This window comes from Fragaria vesca, linkage group LG1 (genome assembly GCF_000184155.1).
Source record: "Fragaria vesca subsp. vesca linkage group LG1, FraVesHawaii_1.0, whole genome shotgun sequence".
Lineage (NCBI taxonomy): Eukaryota > Viridiplantae > Streptophyta > Magnoliopsida > Rosales > Rosaceae > Fragaria > Fragaria vesca.
This window is the reverse complement of record NC_020491.1, coordinates 838506-864170: the sequence shown is the minus strand read 5'-3', so window position 1 is coordinate 864170 and position 25665 is coordinate 838506. Positions and strand designations below refer to the sequence as shown.

The 25665-nt window shown below is 38.5% G+C and overlaps 5 protein-coding genes across 6 annotated transcripts; 2 read left to right on the top strand and 3 right to left on the bottom strand.

Moving 5' to 3' along the window:
- Positions 1 to 280: 280 nt before the first annotated feature.
- LOC101314890 (DNA (cytosine-5)-methyltransferase CMT3-like) lies at positions 281 to 5878 on the top strand. Its single transcript, XM_004288669.1, has 21 exons — positions 281 to 871; positions 977 to 1014; positions 1114 to 1204; positions 1364 to 1471; positions 1568 to 1684; positions 1780 to 1879; positions 1959 to 2167; positions 2477 to 2542; positions 2641 to 2910; positions 3227 to 3285; positions 3381 to 3447; positions 3566 to 3895; positions 3989 to 4057; positions 4157 to 4243; positions 4356 to 4443; positions 4610 to 4725; positions 4807 to 4911; positions 5026 to 5069; positions 5367 to 5436; positions 5512 to 5615; positions 5690 to 5878. The coding sequence occupies exons 1-21, from the start codon at positions 281 to 283 to the stop codon at positions 5856 to 5858; spliced, it is 2898 nt and encodes a 965-aa protein (XP_004288717.1). The 3' UTR covers positions 5859 to 5878.
- Positions 5879 to 8426: 2548 nt separating this feature from the next.
- On the top strand, positions 8427 to 9698 carry LOC101312756 (probable purine permease 5-like). Of its 2 annotated transcripts, XM_004287080.1 has the most exons (2): positions 8488 to 8724; positions 8826 to 9698. In XM_004287080.1, exons 1-2 carry the CDS (start codon positions 8679 to 8681, stop codon positions 9554 to 9556), a joined length of 777 nt encoding a protein of 258 aa, XP_004287128.1. In that variant the 5' UTR covers positions 8488 to 8678; the 3' UTR covers positions 9557 to 9698. The 2 variants fall into 2 exon arrangements, with proteins under 2 accessions (XP_004287127.1, XP_004287128.1); XM_004287079.1 differs by having other exon boundaries at positions 8427 to 9698.
- A 313-nt stretch (positions 9699 to 10011) lies between these two features.
- Positions 10012 to 11981, bottom strand: LOC101312471 (eukaryotic translation initiation factor 5A-2-like). The gene is made up of 5 exons (XM_004287078.1): positions 11745 to 11981; positions 11018 to 11140; positions 10871 to 10927; positions 10499 to 10573; positions 10012 to 10383 (listed from the first exon to the last, which is right to left on the bottom strand). Exons 1-5 carry the CDS (start codon positions 11865 to 11867, stop codon positions 10282 to 10284), a joined length of 480 nt encoding a protein of 159 aa, XP_004287126.1. The 5' UTR covers positions 11868 to 11981; the 3' UTR covers positions 10012 to 10281.
- A 2388-nt stretch (positions 11982 to 14369) lies between these two features.
- Positions 14370 to 17176, bottom strand: LOC101314604 (probable LRR receptor-like serine/threonine-protein kinase At2g24230-like). The gene has a single exon (XM_004288668.1). The coding sequence runs from the start codon at positions 17174 to 17176 to the stop codon at positions 14597 to 14599; it is 2580 nt and encodes an 859-aa protein (XP_004288716.1). The 3' UTR covers positions 14370 to 14596.
- A 2618-nt stretch (positions 17177 to 19794) lies between these two features.
- On the bottom strand, positions 19795 to 24982 carry LOC101314318 (ubiquitin carboxyl-terminal hydrolase 23-like). The gene is made up of 11 exons (XM_004288667.1): positions 24665 to 24982; positions 24337 to 24451; positions 24130 to 24240; positions 23630 to 23802; positions 23149 to 23475; positions 22891 to 23019; positions 21949 to 22557; positions 21720 to 21842; positions 20933 to 21617; positions 20483 to 20573; positions 19795 to 20276 (listed from the first exon to the last, which is right to left on the bottom strand). Exons 1-11 carry the CDS (start codon positions 24980 to 24982, stop codon positions 20117 to 20119), a joined length of 2841 nt encoding a protein of 946 aa, XP_004288715.1. The 3' UTR covers positions 19795 to 20116.
- Between the last annotated feature and the right edge of the window lie 683 nt (positions 24983 to 25665).

The following is a 25665-nucleotide window of genomic DNA, read 5'->3' as shown; positions in this document are numbered from 1 at the left end:
TGAAAATAGGGAAATAAAATCTCGAGAAATGAGCCTAACGTTTCAAAACACATTCACCAAAATTCAAATTTCAGTGAAAAGTCATAATTCCCGCCCATTCCGCCCCTCGTTCGAGATAAACCCTTAGAAATCCCACGGCCCCACCACTATTAACTCCCCCAGTCTCTCACGCGCAAAACCCTCAATTAAAATCCAATCCATTCATCTCCGCTCTCTATAAATCAGTCTCCTTCTCTCTCCTCGCCTCCAAATCCATTCATTCGCCTCTCCAACTCTCTCAATGCCGAAAAAGCGGAAGTCGATTCGCTGTCCGCCTCCGGCTTCCTCTTCCGCCGCGAAGAAGCGGAAGCCGCCGCCAAAACCGGAAGACGCCGGTTTGCAGCCGTGCACTGAAATCGAGACGGCAACGAAGCCGAAGCCGAAGCCGAAGCAATCTAAGGCGGCTGCTTCTTCTTCCTCCGCAAAGATGAAGCAGCCGGTGGTGGAGCCGAAGCAATCTAAAGCGGCGGCTTCTTCTTCCTCCGCAAAGCAGAAGCAGCCGGTGGTGAAGCCGAAGCAATCTAAGGCGGCTGCTTCTTCTTCCTCCGCAAAGATGAAGCAGCCGGTGGTGGTGGTGGAGGTGGAGGACGAAGAGTCGGCGATGGAGAGTACCGAGACGGCCGAGAAGGTCTCGGAGTGTAGTGAGATTGCTTCAATGGCGGTGGAGATTAAGCCGAAGTCGAGGAAGTACGTGAAAGAGAGCAAGGAAAACTGTGCGGCGTCATCGGAGGAGGAAGAGACGATGTCGGAGGCTAAGTTTCTGGGGGAGCCGGTGGACCCGGAGGAGGCTCGCCGGAGATGGCCTCATCGATATACTAAGCCGCCGATTCCGGTTAGTTTTCTCGATTCTTGAGCTTTTCACTTTTTTACTGCTTGAGCTTTTCACTTTGTTACTGCTTTCACATGTGGCTCATAATTGTTTGTTTGTTTATTTCAGAAGAAGCTACCATATGGGGCAAGCAACAACGCAGATGAGTAAGTACAAGTGTTCTTATTCTCCAATTGGTATTTTCGGTTTCGATAACCATGAGCTTCTCGTTTTGATTGTTTACATTCTGCTATATGTTATTGTAGTGATGAGGAGTTTATTGAGGCTTGTCGACATTTCTCAAAGGCAGAGGTTGATGGATGTGTTTATGATCTATATGATGATGCTCATGTAAAAGTGAGTCTGAAGTATCTCTTGTTTGTTTTTCTTTTCATTACATGAAAATATTTGATTATGTACCTTTATGTGTGCAGTTTAGATTAATTCACCAATCATTCATGGCTTTTTCTTTTCTTTTCAAGTTAATATCTGACAACATATTGCATTTTTGTTAAGGCTGGGAAAAACGAACTGCCATATATTTGCAAAATTACAGAGATGTTTGAGGCCGTTGATGGACTACTTTATTTTAATGCTCAATGGTTCTATAGATCGAAAGATACGGTAAGAAAATATTGAAATCTATGTATGGTTCTCAGTTATTTCAAACCCAGTCGATATTTGTTTAGGCTGAATTTGTTATACTGTTCCTTGTTTCAGGCCATAGAAGACAGCTACCATATTGATTCAAAGCGTGTCTTCTATTCAGAAGTTACAAACTACAATGAGCTCGAATGTCTTCTTGGAAAAGTCAATATTGTTAGATGCAGTTTAGATGTATGTTTAATATTTCATCATTCTTCCTTTTCTTTTTTTACTATAAATGACTTTATATTTATTGAGGAAGCTAATCAATTTTTTTTTGTTCTTAGATTGACCCCGATGAAAAGTGCAAACTGATTGAGAGTTGCACTTACTATTGTGACACAAAATATCTGTTGCCTTATACTACCTTTGTCAATTTCCCACCTGGTAATTGTTTCTCTTAGTCAATCCCCACCAGTATCTACTTAAAATACTGTTTATTTATTTTTTGGTTTTGAACTTGCAGAAAATACTCAAGCTGGAAGTGATAACTCATCTACAATTTCCAGTGAGATTGACATTAGTAGTTCTCATGTCGTTAACTCGGAACTTGCACGAACTTCCACTACTAATGTCAAACCAGAAGCAACCGTACTTGACTTGTATTCTGGTTGTGGAGGGATGTCCACTGGCCTATGCCTTGGGGCAAACCTGGCAGACTTAAATCTTGTTACGGTAGGGTTTATATGCTTGATATATGTACCTTTTTTTCTTCTCTTATGAGCTTGTATATTTGATGAACAAGGCACAAAATAATTGGATGAAAAGAAACATGGTTAAATGTTTGTTGCAAATGAAATTCCTAATCATTTATGAACACATCAAGTTGTCATTGAGGTGATATGAGTGCCTGTTTCTTCTATAACTTCAGATAGCGTTCCCATTTCTAATTTTAACACACTATTTTGTTGTGCTTAAATATATATTAAATATGGTCAGACCATATTGATTACTTTATTATGTTTTCTTGTTTAAATCTTACAGAGATGGGCAGTGGATTTGAATGAACATGCTTTGAAAAGTCTGAAGATAAACCATGAAGAAACTGAGGTATGTTTTAACACAGCCCAGCTATTTTTTTGTTTATATATATTACATCAATTAGTTTAGTTTTGTATGCTTCCTTGTCTAACTCATCCCCATTTTAGGTCCGGGTAGAATCTGCTGATGAGTTTCTCTCGTTACTGAAAAAGTGGAAGGGAATATGTGTTCATTTTAAAGTAGTTGAACCTGATGGGTCAGAAACACCTTTCAGTGCATTTACATCAAAAGATGCCAAGGATGAAGAGGAGGAGGAGGAAGATGCAGAGGCGGAGGAGGAGGATGATGCTGATGGAGAAGTTTATGAAGTTGAAAAAATTATTGGCATACGTTATGGAAAAGCCAAAAATGGAGAAGAGAATGAATTGTTGTTTAAGGTACAAGCTACCAATTACAAGGACCCAGCAGATGTTATTTGAACTATTTTATGTTGCATGTTTGTGTGTTGTCTGTGTTCATTTATACTAAAAATAACTAGACTCTAAAATATCATAGTTAACTGTGGTTCTTACTATACAATTTTGAAGCTGAAATTAGTTCATTTGCCTGTTAGTGATCTTCTTTAAAGTACTGTAATGGGGTAAATGTAAAAGATAGTACATTCTTTTTCCTTTTCAAAATCACGATAAATGTCAACATGCTCAAGTTATTTTTTTACTAATGAAACCAGATTTTATTTGTTGGTCTGTGTAGGTTCAATGGAAAGGATATGAAGCTAAGTATGACACCTGGGAGCCCCTAGAGCTACTAACGTATGCTTTTGCACCATGATTGCTTCTTCTCTATGTTTATCATTTTTATGTTATTGTAACTGTTTAGTGTTTTGGTTCTTAACATTGTTCACCAGGGGTTGTGAGGAAAGTATACGGGAATTTGTTTCTCATGTGTACCACTCCAAACTGTTGCCACTGCCTGTGAGTTTAAATTCTTATATTCTATTGTCAAGCTAGTGTTTGTAGTTTTCTCTTACAAATCTTGATGATTTAGCCGAGTGTAATATATGTTATGAGCTATTTTTTCTTCTTTATACAGGGTGATGTGGATGTTGTGTGTGGTGGTCCTCCATGTCAAGGAATTAGCGGTTTCAATAGGTTTAGAAACTACGATAATCCTCTAGAGGATGATAAAAACATGCAGTTAACTGTTTTCATGGATATTGTAGATTATCTTAAGCCTAAGTATGTATTAATGGAAAATGTAGTGGACCTTTTGAAATTTGCTAATGGGTTCTTGGGCCGTTATGCCTTGGGGAGACTTGTTAAAATGAACTATCAAGCAAGGATGGGCATGATGTGTGCTGGTGCATACGGTTTACCTCAATTCCGTATGAGAGTATTCTTATGGGGGGCCCTTCCCACTGAGGTAACTATACAAACAAAAATATATAGTTTATAGTTATGCTGCACTCATCTCATGAGACAATTTTCTTTTTTGTCTTTTTTTTGACTGTTGCAGAGCTTGCCTCAATTCCCACTGCCAACTCATGATGTGGTGTTTAAGGGTCAGATCCCTATTAAATGGGAGGTACAACTTTCATTATAATTTTCAATTTATTTGTTTGTACCAGTATTATACTTGCTGTTTTCTAATGGTTTTGTCCTTGAATTTTGTACTACATTGCAGCAAAGCTGTGTTGCTTATAATGAAGGCCACAATCATCCATTGGGAAGAAAGCTTTTGTTGGAGGATGCACTCTCTGATCTTCCAGAGGTAATTATTCTCTTATTTGTGTAGTTTCAGTTTTGTGAACAATTTTTGAGTTATGACTTCAACCATCTTTGGTTTACTTAAGATTATTTTCTGGTTGTTGTGGTTTATTTAGGTTGAAAATGGTGAAATCCGTGATGAAATGCCTTATGGAAAGCTGCCCCAAACAGAGTTCCAAAAATTTATTAGACTTAGCAAAGATGGTAAGTTGCATTGGCTTGGGTCTTGCCACAGAAATCCTGGAGTTTTACTTTTACTATCTATTCAACTAAGATAGAAGAATTCAACTAATTGCTCTCATTTTTTTTTCTGAAGTACTGCTCTCATTCTTTTTGGACAAAAGATAATAGTATTTGTTTCTTGATACAGGTTTACTGGAGAATTCTAAGAAGAATTTGTCTTTGAATGAGATTCTTTACGATCATCGTCCTCTTAAATTGAATGTTGATGATCATGAACGTGTTTGCCATGTCCCTAAGGAAAAGGTTTGTTGTTATTCTTTGATATAATTGCTTGACCACTTATTCTTTGATGTTAAGCTCTAGAACTAACATTTTTGTGATTAGGGTGCAAATTTTAGGAATCTTCCTGGAGTTCTTGTTGGTGATTATAATATAGTATATTGGGATCCAACAATAGAGAGGGTTTATCTAGAATCTGGGAAACCTTTGGTAAGCAGAATTTCTTCATGAGTACAGTATAAATCCATGCACTTTCTGTAAACTTCTGATTGTATATTTGGGTTTTGACTTTATTGTGTGAATGACATGACCTTGGAACATTAGGTCCCTGATTATGCAATGACATTTGTAAGGGGTACTTCATCAAAGTAAGAACTATTCTTTTCATTTGCAGTTTCCTTTTTGTTTAGTTTTCATTTAATAAGCTAGATTGTGTGTTGTCTGTGTTCATTTGTACTAAAAAAAATTAGATTCTAAAATACCATAGTTTACATGGTTCTTACTATACAATTATGAAGCTGAAATGAGTTCATTTGTCTGTTAGTGATCTTCTGGAAAGTAAAGTACTGTAATGGGGTAAAAGTAAAAGATAATACGTTCTTTTTCCTTTTCAAATCATGGTAAATGTCAACATGCTGTCCTTATTCTTTGTCTAATATTTGTAGACCCTTTCGTCGTTTATGGTGGGATGAGATTGTATCCACAGTTGTTACCCGAGCAGAGCCACATAATCAGGTACATTCCATTTGAATAATCAAAAAACAAATGAATCCACTTATATTTGGGAGTCTAACAGTTTAGTAATGACAGGCGGTTTTGCATCCTGTACAAGATCGGGTTTTGAGTGTTCGGGAGAATGCAAGACTTCAGGGATTTCCTGACTATTACAAGCTTTTTGGTCCAATAAAAGAGAGGTATTGTGCTATGACGAAGTTTAATTCATGAATAAGTTTAGGCTTTGTTATCTTAATATTTGAAATTGTTACAGATATATGCAAGTAGGAAATGCTGTTGCTGTTCCTGTTTCTCGTGCGTTAGGATACACATTGGGTTTGGCTTACAAGGGCCTAGCCGGTGATGATCCCCTGACTGAGCTGCCCAAACATATTCATTTACCAGAAGGTTGCCTTGAGGATGGAGAATATGTCCAGAACTGAACTTTTCAGAAACTAAAAAGTCCCAGGATTCTGAAACAGATTGTTTGTACATCATTGATGCATATTTTGTGACTTTATCATTGAAATTGTACTGAATGATGCATATTTTGATGCATATTTTGACTTCAAATGATCCATATTTTGATTCTATCAACATTTTGGTCTCAAAGATTGTTTGCCTTTTGGTTTCCAATGGTTCTGGTTGAAACAAAAGCCAGCCTTTTTCACTTTATTCTAGTTTATGTTCAAAACGCTGGGCTGTTGGATTGTAAGTATGAATGTATGATTACCAATTGTCCACATGGTTCTATGGCCATGAAGATTCCACAAGTTAAATCAGCCTTGGCTGTCTCTCTATTCTTTGTTTGTCCGATTCGTGCCTGTCGAGAGCACAAGACAGATTAGCACCGACCCCAAAATGCACATATCTCTCTAAAATCTCCGAAGTTACGAGTAAATTATAGTTACCTCCTCAATTGTTGGAGTTTAAAAGTAGATTTACAGTTACCTATTTGGTTTTCATTGGCTCTACTTTTGTGACCTCAAGATCAGCATCCCAGTCTCTTACCTACCTTATTCTAATGCAGCCGCTGCTCGACTCAGGTTTGTTGTCTTTTGATTCCTGAATCAGTGAATCAATTTCAGTTAGTGTTGATTGGTTTCAGTTTTTGTCGTGTCCTGATGTTTATTGGAATTTGGTCGCCGGAAAGTTTATGCAAGGAAGTAGAATCTCATCGAATTTGAGGTAGTGTCTGGATTTGAAATCTAGAGAAGCTGATTGGGTACTTGGCCTATGGCAACTACAACCCCTCGTGTGTTCTCTCTTGTTTCACTGCATTGCTTTTAGAGCTGTGAAGTAGTGAACTACTACCCACTTTACTTTTTATGTTTAAGTTCTCCTGTATGTTCCTCAAAGCCAAACCGAAATCCTTATTTAGTTCATCCTGAGTTTTGGGATTTCGTTTCGTTTTTCTTTGTTCCACTGATCTTATTTGGGTGTTGTTTCCTTTTGGTTCAACCATGATTCTGAAACAGTAGACTAGGGAACTACCTACTTTCCATTCTCAATGTTAAGTTCTTGTGTTGGTTTGTGAAAGACTATGCATTGGCATAAGTCTAGAAACTAGTTAGATTGTTGTAGGGTTGGTTTAGTTCTGCGAGTTTAGACATTTTTATTTGGTTTGTTATGTTTCATTGATTTTGCTATTGCTGTAGTTTCCTCATTGTTCTGCTTCTTAGTTCTTTCTGTATGTGGTTTGGTTTCTGTTTTGTATCGACAAGATACATTATTTCTTTAGTGTTCTCCAACGCTTTTAGCTTATACTCTTTTTAGGTAATGGTTTATCCCTCTTCAGCTGAATTTGATACCAAACGTTGAAACTGTGCTTCCTCCCTCTTCTCATCTTCATCTTAATTTCGCCAAGTATCATATCAATCATGAACTATCACTGTGTGTCACTTTTACTGATTTACTGCATATACAATCACATTATGTGTTGTTCCTCTTAAAAGAAGAAAGAGAAAAGTATAGTTTTTCTATACCATGATTTTGCATTGTTCTTCAAATCATCACAAAGTGTTTGGATTTACTGTTCTCCAAAACATTAACTTCAATCGTTTAACCAAGTCTATTGTGGATAATTTCTCACCATCGTTTATTTACATCAGGGGGGAGAATGGAGGGGGGAAGAGTGGATGAGGATTCACCAAATCCTCCTGTTTCACTGTGTGCCCGAATGCTACCCACTTTACTTTTTATGTTAAGTTCTCCTATATGTTCCTCAAAGCCAAATCAAAATGAAGCTTATTTAATGGTGATTTGATCTAGTTTTGGGATTTTGTTTCTTTTTTCTTTTTTCCACTGATCTTATTTGGCTGTTATTTGGCTGTGGTTTCCTTTTGGTTCGATCATGATTCTCAGACAGTAGACTAGGGAACTACCTACTTTCCATTCTCAGTGTAAAGTTCTTGTGTTGGTTCCAGAAAGACTGTGCATAGGCATAAGTGTAGAAACTAGTTAAATTGTTGTAGACTTGGTTTAGTTCTGTGAGTTTAGACATTTTTATTTGGTTTGTTCTAATCCATGGTTTTCACTATTGCTGTAGTTTCCTCTTTGTTCTGCTTCTTAGTTGTTTCTGTATGTGGTCTGGTTTCTGTTTTGCGTTACACGCAGCTAATGATCAACAAGATACAATATTTCTTTACTAATGAGAATATGAGAACAAAGTGCAATCCCAAACCCAAAACCTTGAACGCTTTTAGCTTGTACTCTTATTAGGTAATGGTTTATCCCTCTTTAGCTGAATTTGATACCAAACGTTGAAACTGTGTTTCAATTTCTATGTTTTGCTCCATCCTAATTTCACCAAGTATCATATCAATCATGGACTATCACTGTGTGTTCGATTTACTGATTTACTGCAGATACAATCACGTTATGTATTGTTCCTCTTGACAGAAGAAAAAGAGAAGTATAGTTTTTTTTTTAAACCATGATTTTGCATTGTTCAAACTTCAAATCATCACAAGGTGTTTGGATTTATTGTCTCCAAAACATAACTTCAATCGTTTAACCAAGCCTATTATGAATAATTTCTCACCATCGTGTATTTACATCAGGGGGGAGAATGGAGGAGGGAAGAGTGGAGGAGGATTCACCTCCTGTTTCACTGTGTGCCCGGATATCTGCCCTTAAGACAATGGCTTGGGAAGAATACAAAAGCAAGCCAATCTCGCATTGGATTCTTCTACTTCTAAGCAGTGCGGCCATGCTTGTAGCGTTTCCTGCATCTAGCCTTCTCTCTCGTATCTATTTTGCCAATGGTGGAACTAGCAAGTGGATCATTTCATGGGCGGCTGTTGCAGGGTGGCCTCTGACTGCTTTGATCTTACTGCCAACATACTTCATCCGCAAAACCACTCCTACACCACTGAATTTAACACTTATATTATCTTATGTTGTGCTAGGTTTCCTAAGTGCTGCTGACAATCTTATGTATGCATATGCATATGCTTACCTCCCAGCATCTACAGCTTCTCTCCTCGCATCATCATCTCTTGTATTTTCTGCACTGTTTGGATATCTACTGGTGAAGAACAAACTAAATGCTTCGATAGTAAATGCTATTGTGATCATTACTGCTGCTATGACCATCATCGCATTGGATTCTGATTCAGACAGATATGGGAATGTCACTGAGAAGCAATACATTCTAGGTTTCGTGTGGGATATTTTGGGATCTGCTCTCCATGGGCTCATTTTCGCTCTCTCAGAACTGGTTTTTGTGAAGCTACTTGGTAGAACGTCCTTTCATGTTGTGCTGGAGCAACAACTTGGGGTTTCCCTATTTGCGTTTATGTTTACCACCATTGGGATGATTTGGAACAAGGACTTTCAGGGAATGGCATCTGAGGCTAGAACTTTCGAGGGTGGTAAATCTTCTTATTACCAAGTTCTCATTTGGAGTACAATCACTTTCCAGTTGGGGGTGCAAGGAGCTACTGCTGTGCTTTTTCTGTCGTCCACGGTTCTTGCTGGTGTTCTCAATGCAGTTAGGGTACCAATCACAAGCATTGCAGCTGTGATATTGTTAAGCGATCCCATGAGCGGCTTGAAGATTCTCTCTTTGATCGTCACGTTTTGGGGATTTGGCTGCTACATCTATGGCAGCTCCTCTGGAAATAGAGATCCTTCATAATATGTTGTGTTTATTTGTTTCATTGTTTGCGCCTTTCTATAATTCTCTCTAAACGAAATTGGTAAAATGGTATATGTGGTGTTGCAGTGTTGCACTATCTTTAGGCAGCAATTTGAAAACAGTTGCATTGCTTTCAACTTTAGGGGGAATCATAATCAAATTTTCTGTTGAGATGATTTTCTGTCAAAATAAACAAGCAATCCAGATGGTTGACCTCAAACACATAATTAGGATGCAGAACTTCAAGACATTTAGGATGCAAATTTCAAGACATTCGAGTGTCAGATTTATTTCAGGCATCAAAGAATACAGCTCCATTTTGGCACTAATATCATACTGCAAATCACGAATGCCCGTAATAGGATTGGCAATTGGAACTTGTGCCTGTAATATAGGATTGGCAATTGTAACAAGTCCCAAACTAGTAATAGATGGGAGAACACATCCCATAAATATAAAACACGCAACAAAATATGAAAACATCCTTTCACTGAAAAAAAAAACAGATAGTTTCATAGATCTGCAAGCTCCCTCTGAGAAGGGATCCTGCAGCTTTAAATCATCTTCACTTCTTATCACTATTACAAACCCCCGCAAACTAAAATACCATTTGAATAAAGATTCATTGCACAGATATATGGTCGATAAACCTCCCTGTTAGCAACAGATGAAACAAAAAACACAGGTCTTTGCCATCAGAGACAGCTACTCATATAGCATCAAGTTTACTTGGGACCAATGTCCTTAAGGGCACAGATCTGCTCCTCTCCCATTGCAGACATGACAGTCACCACAAGATCCTTGCCCTCGGCAAATCCATCCTTGAGCTACAAAAATGTGTAATGAAGGAGAGAGTTTAGTCATATGATACATAAACGAATACAAAGCACATACAATAAAGCAACTCCATTGAAAGGAAATTCTCTCAGAGCAAGAACAAACCTGAGTGAGCAGAGCATCATCAGTGGGAAGCCTCAGATCATCCTTGGTGTTTCCATTTTCAGTCAAGAGACTCACCTACAAGACATCAAAAACTTCGGTTAGTTTACATCAATTGAAAAACAGACAACTACAAGAATCATCACTCGATCCATTTCATATGTCAATATCTACTTTGTTGAGTCAAGCTTGCAGAGAAGCATTGCAAGCAGTTTAAATGTAAACATATCAACAGGACCAGAAATATTCTGGGGCTCCAAAGGTATTCATCAATGTAAACATAGTTATCAGACAAGTTTATTATGGAAATGTACACATGTTAAACTCCTGTATGATCATTATCACTATCTGATACTAAAAGGCTTAAGTACTTACAAAGCCATCTTCAGAGATATCAATGAGCTGGTAGTCAGTACGGTTCACATGAGGAACCTGCAATCGAGAACATAAATATATGAATAACTAGAATATAGCACAAAACAAACCACATAAACAGAAACCAAACTCAGATGGAATATTTACATCACAATTGTGGGATGAAGGGACAATATCTTCAAGCTTCTTGCCATTGAAGATATCAATTGCAACAAAGTGGCACTTAGCGTGACCGTGCTTTCCGGTCTTGGAAGTGGAGACTTCAACAACCTGTTAAGAGCAATCAAGCAAACATGCAATTAGTTGCGCACCAAATTAGGCTCATAACAAATTACACACTGCACATCTACAACAAAACAGACAAAAGAATCTATGCGGTCATGGCTTAAAACAAGAAAAACTTAGTCATCCATCACGTGACACAGTTTATGTAAGCTAAATAAGACCATAGACCTAAACATTATGAAGACAAATACACAATACACAGCTCAAACATCAACATCTCAGTCTAATCAGTAAACGGCGACTTATACATCAAAACAATTTAGATCCGCAACGATTCTCTGTCAAACGGCAAAGAAAATCACGATAATCGAGTTTCTAAATCTGTATCAGACTCCGCTAGGGTTTCACACCAGTACACAAAACCTCCCTAATCACAACTCAGTATTCTATTCAACCTGTAACCCTAAGCAAAATCACAATCGTTTACGCAACATCATCCGCTATCAATTTTCTCAAACTCAAACAGATAATCGAAACGCGCACAGATCAAAACCACCAAATCGAAGATCTGACGCGAAACGAACAATCCAGACGATTCTGAAACCCTAGAAACAGAATACGAACAGAAAAACAAGTATCGGAGGCAAACCTTGCAAGGCCTGGCCTTGATGACGATGTAGCCGTTCTTGCGGATGGTTCCGGCTTGCTGAGGGTAGGTCTTGGAAGCTCCGGCGTCGGCCTTGGATTCGAACTGGTGCTCCTCGTCAGACATTTTGGGATTTCTCTCGCTGAAAACGAAGGAGGAGCTTCTCTCTCTGTGGTGTGGAAATAGCAGACGACTTAAGGTGAGACTGTGACCGCGGCTGCCAATATATTCGAAGCCTTTCAGGGTTTGTGTGTTTAACCCTGGTTAGGTTAGCCGTGATGGATTTTACACCGTTGGATCTATGCTAGGGTTTAGCTCCCTTTTGTGAGCTTATCCGCAAAGAATTTTGGGGCAAGGAGGGAATTATCCACCTCCTTTTTCTTTATTTTCTAAAAATCATATTTTGCAAAATTATAAAAGGAATTTTAAAAGAATACTAACCTATAATGAGATGTCGGCGATGAAATTTAGGGCAAGTTATCACACCTCCTATTCAAGACATTATGTGGTTGACCTTTATAGTTCATAGTTGCATATTTCGACATGTTTATATTGTGAAATTAACTTCTTGGTTTATCGTCTTACGACTTTAGGACATTATGTTTATTTTCCTTTAACACCACAGTAGTGTTAACTTAGTCAGTTACTCACTAAGAGATTCATGATTAATCACATTTAGATGCAAATTCAATGGTGGGGATAATTATTTTTAAGTAAAATTGTTTTGTTCTCAACCCTTAAATGTAGATCTAATAATGATTGACAATAAATCACTTGGTCAGTAACTGACCAGGTGAACATAACTGATGAATTGAATTCAAGAATAGTGAAATTCATAAACCGTACCACTCAATACTCTTAATTTTCTCGAGTTCTATAACATGTTTTACACTATCCGGAAAACAATGGTATGATTGTGATCTATGAATCACTACACACAAGCACTAACATTGATGAGAGGATTGGTTTATAATCTAAAATGTAATGATAAATTAGATCTTATTGGAGTTGAGATGTTATCTCATTCTTTAGTGCAGGAAACCAAAATATTGATGATAGCCTGATAGGTCAGGTAGCAAAATATTCATGTTTGGAAAATGTTCACACGTGCCCAATTAAACGGTCCACGACTCCTCCCTTGGTGTAAAGATGCCATATTGGACTTGGACCGAACCAGAATCCTATGCCCATTGGACCCATCAATTTAATCCCACACTAAAACCAAATTCTTGGATTTGAGATATACTTTCTTTTTAATTTCTGTTTTCTTTTCTTTTTCTGGGTGAGAAATGCTATTGGATTCTACATTTCTGAGAAACTGTAAATATTCTGGTAAAAAAATGAGAGCAGACAGAAATGTAATCATGCATTCATGCTCAAGCAAGTGTGAAAAAGATGGTGAAAGGAATCAACAAAAAAAAAAGGTGACATAAACAGCTGAAGAGAATAATTATTAGTTGGGATTTGCTATCTTAGCAAGATGATTAGCAGTAGTGGATGAAGCAAGTGAATATGTACATGTAGCTATGATGCAAAAGCTAGCTGAAGCAAACTACAACCGAGTATTTTGACATGGAAAGGTAAAATTACTTTTGGGAAACAAATTGAGGAAGGGCATATTCCATGGAGTTAGATTTTGGAAAACCCATGTCAGTGTGTTTCTCTCTTGGGAATTACCCCAAAAGTATTCTTTGCAAGCTATAGAATTTGGTATCTAACTACTACCAACCCTAAAAAGCTAGGGAAGAAAGACATTCCAGGTACTGGGTTGGTTTTTTGACCACCACCTACTTAGGCAGCTGGAATGAATGAACAAATTGATGCTACATGTGGTAGACTGTGATGAAGGCTCTCAGTGACTGTGATGAAGGCTCTCATAAACATCTTGAGGCCACCTTAGTATATCATGATGGGAGTCAGGAGACTGACTCTTCTGCATTTTAATCTTCAAGTCTAAACAATGTACCTGGAAATTGTGTGTGATGATGTTCATATTCAGCTCAGCTATGATGTTGTTCTTTCTATATGATGATTCCATTACTCTAGCTATGAGAATTTTGGGAAGAAATGCATGCGTTACAAGTTATGATGTATGTCTTCTCCATCTCACTTTTTGAGTTTTGATGATGAGGCCGGTTAGCAGAAATGCATGCTAGCTTCAATTATGCTGGAGTCTCGTTATCCTTTTCTCACTTAAGCTTTACATACATTGTTCACTGTAATAACTGGGCTTACAGCAGTCAAAATTCTGCAGATGAGTTTGGGACTTTGGTATGAAAGCAAACTATACCTTTCCTGAACACGGGTTCTTACCTACGTTAATGGGCATCCCGTGTTAATAATGTACCTATTCACTTTAAGATATAGACGACAAACCACACATCTTGGTTTTGGTTGAAGCCATGGTTGGTTGATGCTGCAAAATGTGGTCCATTACATCACTAACTGCCGGCAGCCGGCAGCGCTTAGGCGGTGAGGCCAGAGCACTTGCCTTTCTGTGAGTTGCCGCTATAATTAGGTCCCCTACGATTGCATGCACATTCATCTTTGCACAAGCTTCACTCCAACAAAACTTGGGAGTTTGAAATGACATTGAAATTTTAAGAAAGATATATAGCCTTGGAGTATGAAATTAAACTTCGGGGTGTATATATAAATCAAGCTTTTAGGCCATCAACAATGGGAAAGCAAAATGAACATGCAACATGATCGATAGTCCAGACAGAATTTCCAGGGCTACTGTACAAATTCCCCATGGCAGCTAAAAGAACACGTAACAAAGAAGTCCAAGAACAACTAAGGAAAGAGAAGCTAAACAAGAAAACTCCCACATTTTCCATTTTCAACTTTGTTCATCATTGGTTACCTGTTGGCTCAATGTCTTTAAGAAGTCCAACTATTTGCTGCATGCTTGGTCGCTTTGAGGGAAGGTCAGCTGTGCACAGATATCCTATCTTGAGTGCTTCCTCCATTTGCTCATCACGTCCTGTGTCACGAATTTTCGGATCAATAGCGCTGGACACTTTGTTCTTCCTAACCAATCCTCTGACCCAACTCACCAGAGTTCCATCTTTGTCCTCCGGATAATCATCACCAGCTGGTTTCTTCCCAGTAATGAGCTCAAAAAGAACAACTCCAAAGCAATATACATCAGTCTTTGGGGTTAGGGAATCACATTCTGTCTGAGAGAACTCTGGTGGCACATAGCCAGGTGACCCGAGAGAGATCTCTTCATCTAAACCACTGCCGAAAATCTTGGCCAGTCCAAAATCAGATAACCTTGGCTCCAAGTCATAATCTAGATAAACACTACTAGCTTTAACATCTCTATGAATAATTGGAGGTGAGCAACCATGGTGTAGAAATGCCAATGCTCGGGCAGCACCTAGAGCAATCTTGTGACGGAATCTCCAGGTTGTTAACAACCCTTCAGAACCAACATGCTGAATGCCATTGTTGTCATTTTCTTCCCATGTATCTGTGCTCCAGTCCTCAGTTGTTTGAACACCAAGCGGCAAGTCATGAAGCAAATTCTGAAGGTTTCCATTCTCCATGTAATCATAGATAGCAATTCTTTGCTCCCCAGCTAAGCAGTATCCAGTCAATGGCACAAGATTGGGGTGCTTGATTCGACCAAGATACTCAAACTCTCTTGCAGCTTCCTGGTCTGTCAATGTAGAACCATGCACTAAAACTTTCACTGCTACATGTATTCCACCAGGCAGAAATCCTCTGTAAACAGGTCCAAACTTCCCTTCAGCCAAAAGTGTTCCACGGTCAAAATTTGACGTTGCTGATAAGAGGTCTGCAAATGTGAAGTTCAGCAATGGCTTCTCAAAAATCACTACAAGGACTGACGTTGCTTGCTTAACATCTGCCACCCAAGTAGTGGAGTCAGTCTGGAAGGAAAAGGGGCCTGATATATTTTGTTCTTCCTTGTATGAAGTTGGCTTTACTTCCCACATTCTTGTTTTCCTTCTGCAACCAACTGCTAGGAGTAGCAAACCAACAAGCAGACACACCATTGAGAGGGCCAAAGCCAAAGCAAGCTTTAGCTCCTTGTGCTTGTCCTTAGCAACTCGACTGTTTAAAAGGGTTGGGTTTGCAGCAATGGGGCAGCTGTTTGTAGCACCAAAGAAGGATTTTTGGAGGGTCTCCGTGGAGATATCAGAAGAACAAAGTGTCAAGTTATTGTAAGAGAAGTTGAACCTCTCCATCCAAGGAAGTTTTTCCAACAGCGAAACCGGGACTTCTCCACTCAAATTGTTGAATGAAACATCAAGAACTTGTAGACTCTCTAGACTCAGTAATGGAATTTGACCTATCAGATGGTTCTTAGAAAGATCAAGTGTACTCAACTTACTCAACTGAGAAAGTTCATGAGGAATATGACCAGTAAGACTAGTTTTCGACAAATTAAGGTATTCCAAACCAGAAAACATTTCAACTCTCGGGAAGTTCTGCCTAGTAAATCTATTGTGTGCTAGATTTAGGTGCTTGAGATTTTGGACTCCAGTCAAATTATGAAAGATTTCTCCACCAAGCTGATTCTCAGACAGGTCTAAATAAACCACATGAGACCAATTATAGCTAGCATTGAATTGTACCTGAGAAATGTGACCTTCAAACTGGTTCTTGCTCAGGTCAATCACCTCCAACAGCTCCATAAACACACCCATCACTGAACCCTTGAACACATTCCCGGAAATGTTAAGACTAGTAATGGATTTCATCTCTGCAAAATCAGAGTCCCTGCCATGAATCTCATTTCCAGCAAGATTCAAGCTTTTCAGCTTAGTAAAAGCAGCACCAAAACCATCAGGAATAGACCCATTCAATCTATTGGATGAAAGATCAATCTCAACCAAAGATTGGCAGCCCACAATCCCTGAAGGAATGCCCATTTCAAACCCATTTTGACTGAGCCTAAGAACTCTCAGACTGATAAGTGAGCTTATAGCTGCAGGAATCTCACCAGAAAAATTGTTGCTTGAAATATCAAAGCTTTCAAGTAGGCCAAAGTTGCCAATGTTGTTAGGCAAGGACCCAGAAATCTGGTTATGAGATAGATTGAGGTTCTTGAGTGAGCCTAAGCTCCACAAATCAGATGGCAAAGCAGTTATTTTGTTGTTGCTAAGGTCCAAAGATTGAAGCTTTGTTAGCTTCCCAACAGTGGTATCAGGAATAGAACCAGAGAGTTCTAAACCAGAAGCAACTAAGTTAATGATATATTCATTTTCTGAATCACAGAACACTCCAGGCCATGAACAAACAGGAGCAGAGAAGTTGTAAAGTGAGGAAGAAGAAGAAGATGACAACCCCATTTTTTGCAAGAACAGAGAGACATAAAACCCATCTGTATTGGGTTGCTGACAAGCAAATGGCTTGAACAACAGTGAAAGAACCAGTAGAGAAGCAAAGAAGTTGAACCCCATTTGGTAAAAAAATGAACAGAAGTAACAAGTGTGATAAGGAAATATAACGAGTCCAAACCAAGCACTAACCTACTCAGCACCGCTCTCACTGTCAGAGCTTCACAAGCAGCATTACAGTATCATAAATGGTTTTGGGTCCATCTCAAAACACACTTATCTTTGTCTGTGCAGCTTCATTGAAGATGATTGTTAGGCCAAAAAGCTCTTTAAAAATGTCAAGATTGGGTGGAGCAGAACATGCATGGAAGAAATGGGTTGTTGAATTTTCTAGTGTTTTTCAGAGAAGAAAATGTGAACTAAGCTCAAGTTGAGTAGTGGCTTGGCAGTTCTGCCATGAAAGCAACACCGAAACAAACAACACAAAGGAGGAAGCTCTTTTTGTCTGTGTGTAGAATTGGAATATGAGAAACTCTAGTTTTGTTGCAAAGTTTCTTGAAACGCACTACTGTATATCATATGTGTTTTTATATGAAAACAAGGAGAGGTTTGGTCTGAGAAACTTGCACATAAGAAGAGGAGGGAGGGTATATGGGGAAGGTAAGAAGAACTAAACAAAGAAGTAAAAAAAAAAATAGCAGACTGGGGTGGACAGAAGTTGAGATTCATAAATAAGACAGGTTTAATGGTGGAAATGTATAATCTATTTTGGTTGGTGACCTTTTGTTATGTTGGTGGGAATTCAATGATTCTTCATTGAAGGTTGTCGATCACTTATGTGTTCTTACCTCAAATTGGAAGTGCTTTCTTTGATTCAGATCAATTTGCAACTGGCAATCTTTTATAGATCTCATATAAGAATTGAATTGCCAAATAATATTTGTTTAGTTCTCTAGTGTTATTCTTCTGTTTCCTCTCCCACTAATTATATTTGAAGGTGTCATGATTGAAGGTGTCCAACCAATTAACACTTCACTCCCAAAGTTCATTTTTCTCAAACTGATATCGAATAACTAGACGATTTAGGAAGTAACAGTATTCATTTAGTGACTTAAGTAATACCGAAAAATGAACAAATCTTGATGATTATGAAGATTCATACATGATTTTAATACAGAGGTTAAATTATATCTAACACATGAATCACAATCAGAAGCCAACATGATTCCAAAACACTCCTGTCATCATTTTTCTCTTTGATTTAAGTGATAGAAGTATAATGATCCAAACACATTCATGCTTCTTTCAGTTTTTTGTGCTACTCATAATGACTTATACTCTCTTATGCTCAAACCTTTTTCTTTTGCAAGACATTCTGGCATGATTGGTTGGAATTTTGTTCACAACAGTGGTGAGCATAAATCAAAGGATTAGCTGAGATTGCTTGGTCTGATGTAGCGTTTTGTTGACTCTAAACATATGAAAAGAAGCTCTTCCCCACCCATTTGCTAAAAGTAAAGAACTGATTTATCCCCTAACCCATGATCACCAATATTAATATGTAGTGGGGTAAGATATTGTCCCATAGTCATAGTAGTATCTAAGAGATTAGGAAAGAATGACTATTCCCAGATCAGCATCTGCATCACTCATACACAGAGTTGGAATAAAAAATATTCATTTTATCATGTGAGTCATATCATGTACAGCTACATACAGATAATAGTAATAGTACAGTTCAAACTGATAGAGCATGCTAATTTGAACATGGTATTGATCATTGAGTAAATCTTGGGGCATTTGAGGTGGTTTTTGTGACTGCATAATGGAAGTTTATGGAAAACATGATTAATCTTTGTCATGCTGATATAGACACTTTGCTTAAATTAAACTTAACTCACATGAGGGTTTGGAAGGTTTAGAGGACCCTGCTTGTGATGGACAAAGATTTAGAACAAGTAATATGCCATTTGCACATGGGCATGTGTCCCTCTGGTCAAAGCCTCATGGGCATAAAATTGACTCTCTGCAAGTGTTTGTGTGTCTTTTCTTGCTATCATTTCTCTCATTCTACAAAGGAAGAAGAATCCTCAATCCAGTCTCCTGTGGTAATGATTTGCATTAATTGAGGATAGTGATTTAGAATATAACTGATATTAAAGCTTCCTCCTATAAGATTCTTTCATAATATTACGATATTAGAGACTAATCAAGTAATCATGCCAGGAAACTTAATCTTTAGGCAATGTTCACTGTTTGGCAATATGATTGACATTAAAGAGTTCACAAGTTGCATTTCTTGCATATATGCAGGCTGGTGCATTCTCATATTGAACAGTATATGATGCCTGAAAGATTGACAGGGGTTGAAATTATAATTGATACACTGCACATATCATTCTCATTTGAACTTGCTTTCTAGTTGCAGTCATTTCTTCTTTTTTTTTTTGAAAAGGCAGTCATTTCTTCATTGGCACCAGTTGTTGCAGCCGAGGCTGGCATTTGCAGAATCAGAAGTCACCCTTAGAAGCAAGTTAGCTTGAATCAGCTCCATTCTCAATCCCTTATGAGTTAAATTTACATTTACATTTCAATCTCAGTTTCACTTCTCAATTTCATATCGATTGTTCACTCTTTCGATTGTTCCGTTTGCTGCAATAAAATTGTTCAGTCACAAATTTGCTACAATTCTTCTCTTCAACAGATAAACATCGATACATCTTGCTGCACCCAGTAAATGTGCAAATATCTTCTATTTATTGAATTATTTGTAACCCAAGTTTCACAAGCTACAGGGCACACTTTAAAACTAAATAGTTAGAAATGCTCCCACTAATCATAAATTCATAGGAGATGAACATTAAAGATAGAAATAAATATATCTTTGTAGAAAAATATATTTCAGCTGAACTGCTGAAGCAATAACTCTGCACGAGAAATGCTCCCACAGGAATAAGATACACAGTCCCCGGCTCAGCAAACCCAAAAATGTCAAGAACGTGCTCTCCCTCGTACAATTTGTCTCAACTGCTACAGAAAACAGGACACAGGACAGCAGACCCTTCATATCCTAAGTGGACGATTTCCAGAATCAAACCTTTGTATCCTTGGTTTCTTCAATTGTGCTTTCTTGTTTGCCAGCATTTGGAAAGGATTTGATCCTCCCAGGCTGAGTTTTGCTTGCCTTACCTTCTTTCTCTTCCCCCGATCATATTCTTCATCCCTGCAATCATTGGAAAATCACGTTAGTGAAAAATGTAATAATACATTAGTACTGGACTGTAATGTTGTACTTGCTTTAGTTTCAGGCCCTCAGGCTCTATAGATTGAGCAATCAAGCCCAGTCATTAAAATATTACTAAATTTTTTGAGTTTAAGATGCTCTACGCATAGTAGTAACCCAAAGACCAAGGGCACATTCCAACTCACCATTCATCTCCAACATAACCGATGGTGACAGGTGCGTGGCTTGATTCTACAACATGAGACTGAGGCAATTCTATTCCATCCCAAGGTGCAACTGCAATTAACAAATTACAGGGCATCACAAACCAATCAGTAACAAATAGATCAGTAAGTACAAGGTTGAACCAGTATCCAATCTTGACATTCGCAACAAGTAAAAAATTCAAAACTACTGAGAAACTAATCATGAGCATGTTGATCATCAAACTGCCTATTTAAGCTTTTAATCACACGCTTAATATGCTTTTTGAAGTTAGAACAAGGTAACCAATGACTCCATTCATGCAGGCCAGAATCTAATGCATGCAAAAGCCAGAATCAAATGCATGCAAAAGGCAAATTCAAATGCATAAAGAAGCCAGTAACGATCATCATAGCATTATAGTCACATGTAGTTTCAAGACATCTACTCACCAATTGTCTCAGCTGGACCTTGAGTCAGTACAACCTTCCATCCATTTTGCATTTCATCTCTTTTACAATTTTGTGGAGCATCGGTTCCCCTCGACTCCCTTTGGTTTTCCAGTGTAACAGAGGAAGAGCCAAGACCGTTTTGTTGTAGTTTATCATTTGCAAGCACTGTTCCATTATGAATGAGGCTCCCTCTTAACTCAACATCTTTAATATCCATCGAACAATCACCACGAGAATTCACTAAGTACTTATCAGAAGTTCCATCTTCATCCGTTTTCAAGCCAGATTTGTTTCTCTTTCTCTTCGAACAGACAGAAACCAAGGAATCTGTCTGGGTTTTCTCAGATGTAGATGGTCCTTGATCAGATGAAGAACAACAGTTTTCTAATAAGTATTTCTTACTATGGCTCTTACGATCTGAAGTTGGGTGTTTACTACTTTTGTGCTTCTTCTTCTGCACCCTTAAGACTGCCCTAGAAAGCAAGGATGGATGCATATGCATGCCTGCCACCTTACACTTTATGTGCTTCTTTTTCAATCCTTTAGGTTGCTTGCGGTCAGGAGCTTCAACATCTAATGATCTATCTGTCAAAACTAATGAGTCAACCAATTTTGCTGAATCAGCAACTACAACTATCTGGCCAGAATCACTACCCTTCTCGCGTTCATTGATAAAACTTCCAGCCTGGAAAAGAATAGGAGTGAAATGTTAAAAGCACAGCTAACATATAGGAGTCAAATGTTGAAAGCACAGCTAACATTAAGCTATAGATACACAAATGAATACCTGACTGATTCTAGAGCTTGGTGGATCAGATGGCTTTTCAGGATTCAATTTCTCCAATGGTAAACCACTAGGAATTGTGGATGAAGCCACACTCAAATTCCCAGCACTGGGAGCATGATTCTTCTACATGCAAAAACAGGTTACATGTCAAGTACAACACAAGGCAAAAGCTTAAGTAAATAAATCTAGAGATAGCAATGGACATGGAAGGTTAGTAGCATCCACTTACATTCTGAGAGATCTCATCTTGAACAGGCTTACAAGCCTTTAAGGTTTCAGGGTCCTTCACAGTCGGCAATATCACAATCGAAACCCTGTCATTATCATTTGAACTTGCTTTCTCATTGCATTCATTAATTTTGGCATCAGTTGTTGAATCCCCGCCACTTGCAGAATCAGACGTGCCAGTTTTGCTGCTTGGAAGCGGATTACATGGTGGCATATTTTGTCCCAACGAGCCCTCTGATAATGACGCTTTTGAAGACGACTCTAAAATAGCCTCCTTATGCACCATATTTTGTGTCACTATGTGGCCATTATTTGGATCAACTGATGCTTCCTTCAAATGGGAAACCCTTGTGACTATAGCTGATGCATCTTTTTGCGCTCTAGAAGAGGCTAGGTCACTTGATCTGTTCACAGCTGCAATTTTTCGAATAGGTTCTTTCGGCAAATGGTTGTCAGGAGGAGTAATTTTATTTCCAATACCATTTTGTTTGAAATACTCCATTTGAGCAACATCAACAGGCTTCCTCGGAATAATATTTCTTCTATCACGTACATAGAACAACATGTAAGCCTTCTGCTGTAAAACAGTCATCTCACGAACTTGCCTAACCTGTTACATCATATAATTGCATAAGCTTGGAGGAAACCTTTATCTTTTCTTTACAGGAAATAATAAGATCCTGTATTTACCACTGCTCTCTCCTTACATTAATAGGGTATTCAATATTAAGTGAGCTACTCAAACATAAGAATGAATTATCCTCTCAGAGATATGACAAGTTCTCGAGTCTAATAAAACATATTCAACTAAACTGAAGCGCTAATTGTGTGTGTGCTTATATTTGAGTAACTCACTTAATTTGATACCACATCTAACATTAATCAGAAAGCTAGAGCATGTGCAAGAACGGTACAGACGGATGGAACTGAATTATCAACTTACATTATTATCATCCAGAGAGTGCCATATGCCAGTTGAAGTTCGAACAAAGCAATAATAATGGCCAGAATAGGTGCTAGCCCCACAATGAACTAGAACCCCATACAGAGTATATTTCAAATCTCCTTCCGGCTACGTAGAACAGAAAAGTGGATGGAATTAGAACCGCGCTGTGATAAGTATTGCATAAATAGGCCTGTATGAAGTGTAACTGAAAATTAAAAAGAAACCAAGCTCGCATAACTGGTAAAGTGTACTTACATATGGTCCACTAACAAAAGGTCTCAGGTCCAATGTAGGACCAAATTGAACTTCTTTGTTAATTTTTTGTCCAGGGTCATGTGCACGAAACCGCTTTAAATGGATGGTGAGAACACTAGGCGGCTTGTGGATGGTCATCTGTTTGCTAGCTCGAACTTTGTGATTGCATTTTTGGCACTGATATTGTCTTTCCCCACCATCCAGTTGTTCTTCGGAGGTAAAGTTCACAAGTGCTTTATTCAAAGAATTTGCCTTGACTATTTCAAGACTTAAATCTAGGAATGGATCTAACTTGTCAGAGCAATACGAGCACTGCAAACATTTGACCTGAAGAAATAACATGCATAAAAATTAGAAAAGACGGTAGGAATTATAAATAATTCATTAGTTATAGGACGTTTATGGCCTACAGTATTTTCAAAAGTTATAAACTTGACCCACTACAATCCATCCCAGAAAAGAGTCTAAACAAAGACTTTACCCGACTTCGTAGGCGACCACCAAAGATCTTGTGTACCAAACTCTTCTCATAGGCACTAGGGGATTCACTAGGCACACCAGATGGTAAACAACATTTATGCATGGATTCCAGCAAGTTTACCATGTATTCATGTGCATCCTCCTGTCTGGACTTCCGAAAGTTTCGCGATATGCCTAATCATGTTGACAAGAATCCAACATCCAAATTACAAATCAGGAAACTGAACCAACTATATCTCAACCCTATAGAGATCAACTGGACTGATTTGCATATGGGATAATATATATGTTGTATTTCTTACTGAAGAGGACTCGTTCCCAACACTAAAAATAAAGAGGAATTGTCCCTATCATATAGCTAACTTAAATTAGTCATCTGAAATAGTTTTTATGCTACTTCATTTACATGAGAAAACTTAACTATAGACTATTCTTTTCTGATAAGGCACAAGACTAGTCTACATGCAACCAAATACAAGTAAATCAAAAGTTCAAGCATACGTTGTAGGTTGAAGACAAGAGCCTTGGGCAAAATGCTCTTAGTCGATTGCAGAGCAAGACTGACGTGTTCTTGAATGGCACACAAAGCACAAAAACCATTCTTTATATGACCTGCACAAACAAACCACTCAAATCAGCTACAAACTGAATTCAGCATTATTCATAAAATCACATCAAGAACCAACCAAGTCTTGCTAAAGCACTCACACGAATTCCGATGCCTGCCACTTTGCAAGTAAGCAGCTAAAGGCTCAGTATACGTCAGGCATTGCAACACCGAATTAAGATAACAAGTATTCCCCATGTTTATCAAACCGGCACCCTGCAAATTTGAAACAACACTCTTCCTGTCAAGCATTGCATTGTTAAACCATGAAACCTAAAACAAAAATAAAGCTCAGAACTTCAAAAACAAAAACAAACAGAGTAACACTCTGTAAAACACAGTAAAAGATTCCGAATTCGAAACTGAACAATAACTAAACTAAGCTAAAGCTAAAACCTTTAAACCAAACCCAGCACTAACAACACTCACAATTCTCCGAAAAGTGATGGGAAAACTAAGCTCCGGGTCCCACCCGTTTTCCACAAACTCCGACCCGTCACTCTTCTTCGCTCCCGAACCCGACTGGCCCTGACCCGAACCTCCCGAACCGGGTCGACGTGAATCGGAGCCGCCGCTAGTTCCCGGATTAAGCGTCTCGGGCCGGAAGTCACTGCCGTCGTTGTTAAACCCCTTGAACGGCTTCCTCGCGAGATGAAACTCGATCCTCGGAAACGGCGAGGCCCCGTCGTCGGCCGATTTGAGCTGCGGCGGATCCGAGCACTGACCCGATCGGAACACGTCGGCCATTCTGGGACGGAATCGGAGGGTTTTGGGGAGTAAAGGTGAGGTTTTTAGGGGGTGATGGGATTAGGGTTTGGATTGCATGAATCAGAAAGTGTGGAGCTTTTAGGGTTTTTGGGGAAAGTTCGAGTGCGAAAGAGGAAGCAAAATGGGAGATGGAGGCAGTATTAAACCCTACACAGTGTGGGGAGCTCAAGATTTTTGGCACAGGTGGGTTTACGGTGGCTACGGTGAGGAGGATTGTAGGGGATTATTTGTGTCTACTTGTCTTGACCCTGTATAAGGGGGGACACTTTGGAATCAGGATTTGGGCCTCTTTGTTTCAGGAGATTCAGGACATTCCGGCCTTCCTTTTTTATCACTTTCCTCTTCCTTTTTATGTCTAAATATGTTTCGATTACGTGATTAAAATGCGTCACGAATGGTTTACATTATTGAGAATTAATGTGGTTTGATAATATATATATATATATATTATATTTTTTTTTTAGTTTTTTGTTTTGTTTGAAAATATCAACGATGGTATTCTCAAAGACTTTTCAGACCCAGAGACTAATCTACGCCGATGGATCATGTCTAAACTTCACGAAACAATAAAACTATGGCAAACACATACATGTCTAACTTTTAGATATAGATACTACTTTGGCCAATTACTGGATTTTTTCAGAAACATTAGAAACCGGCTC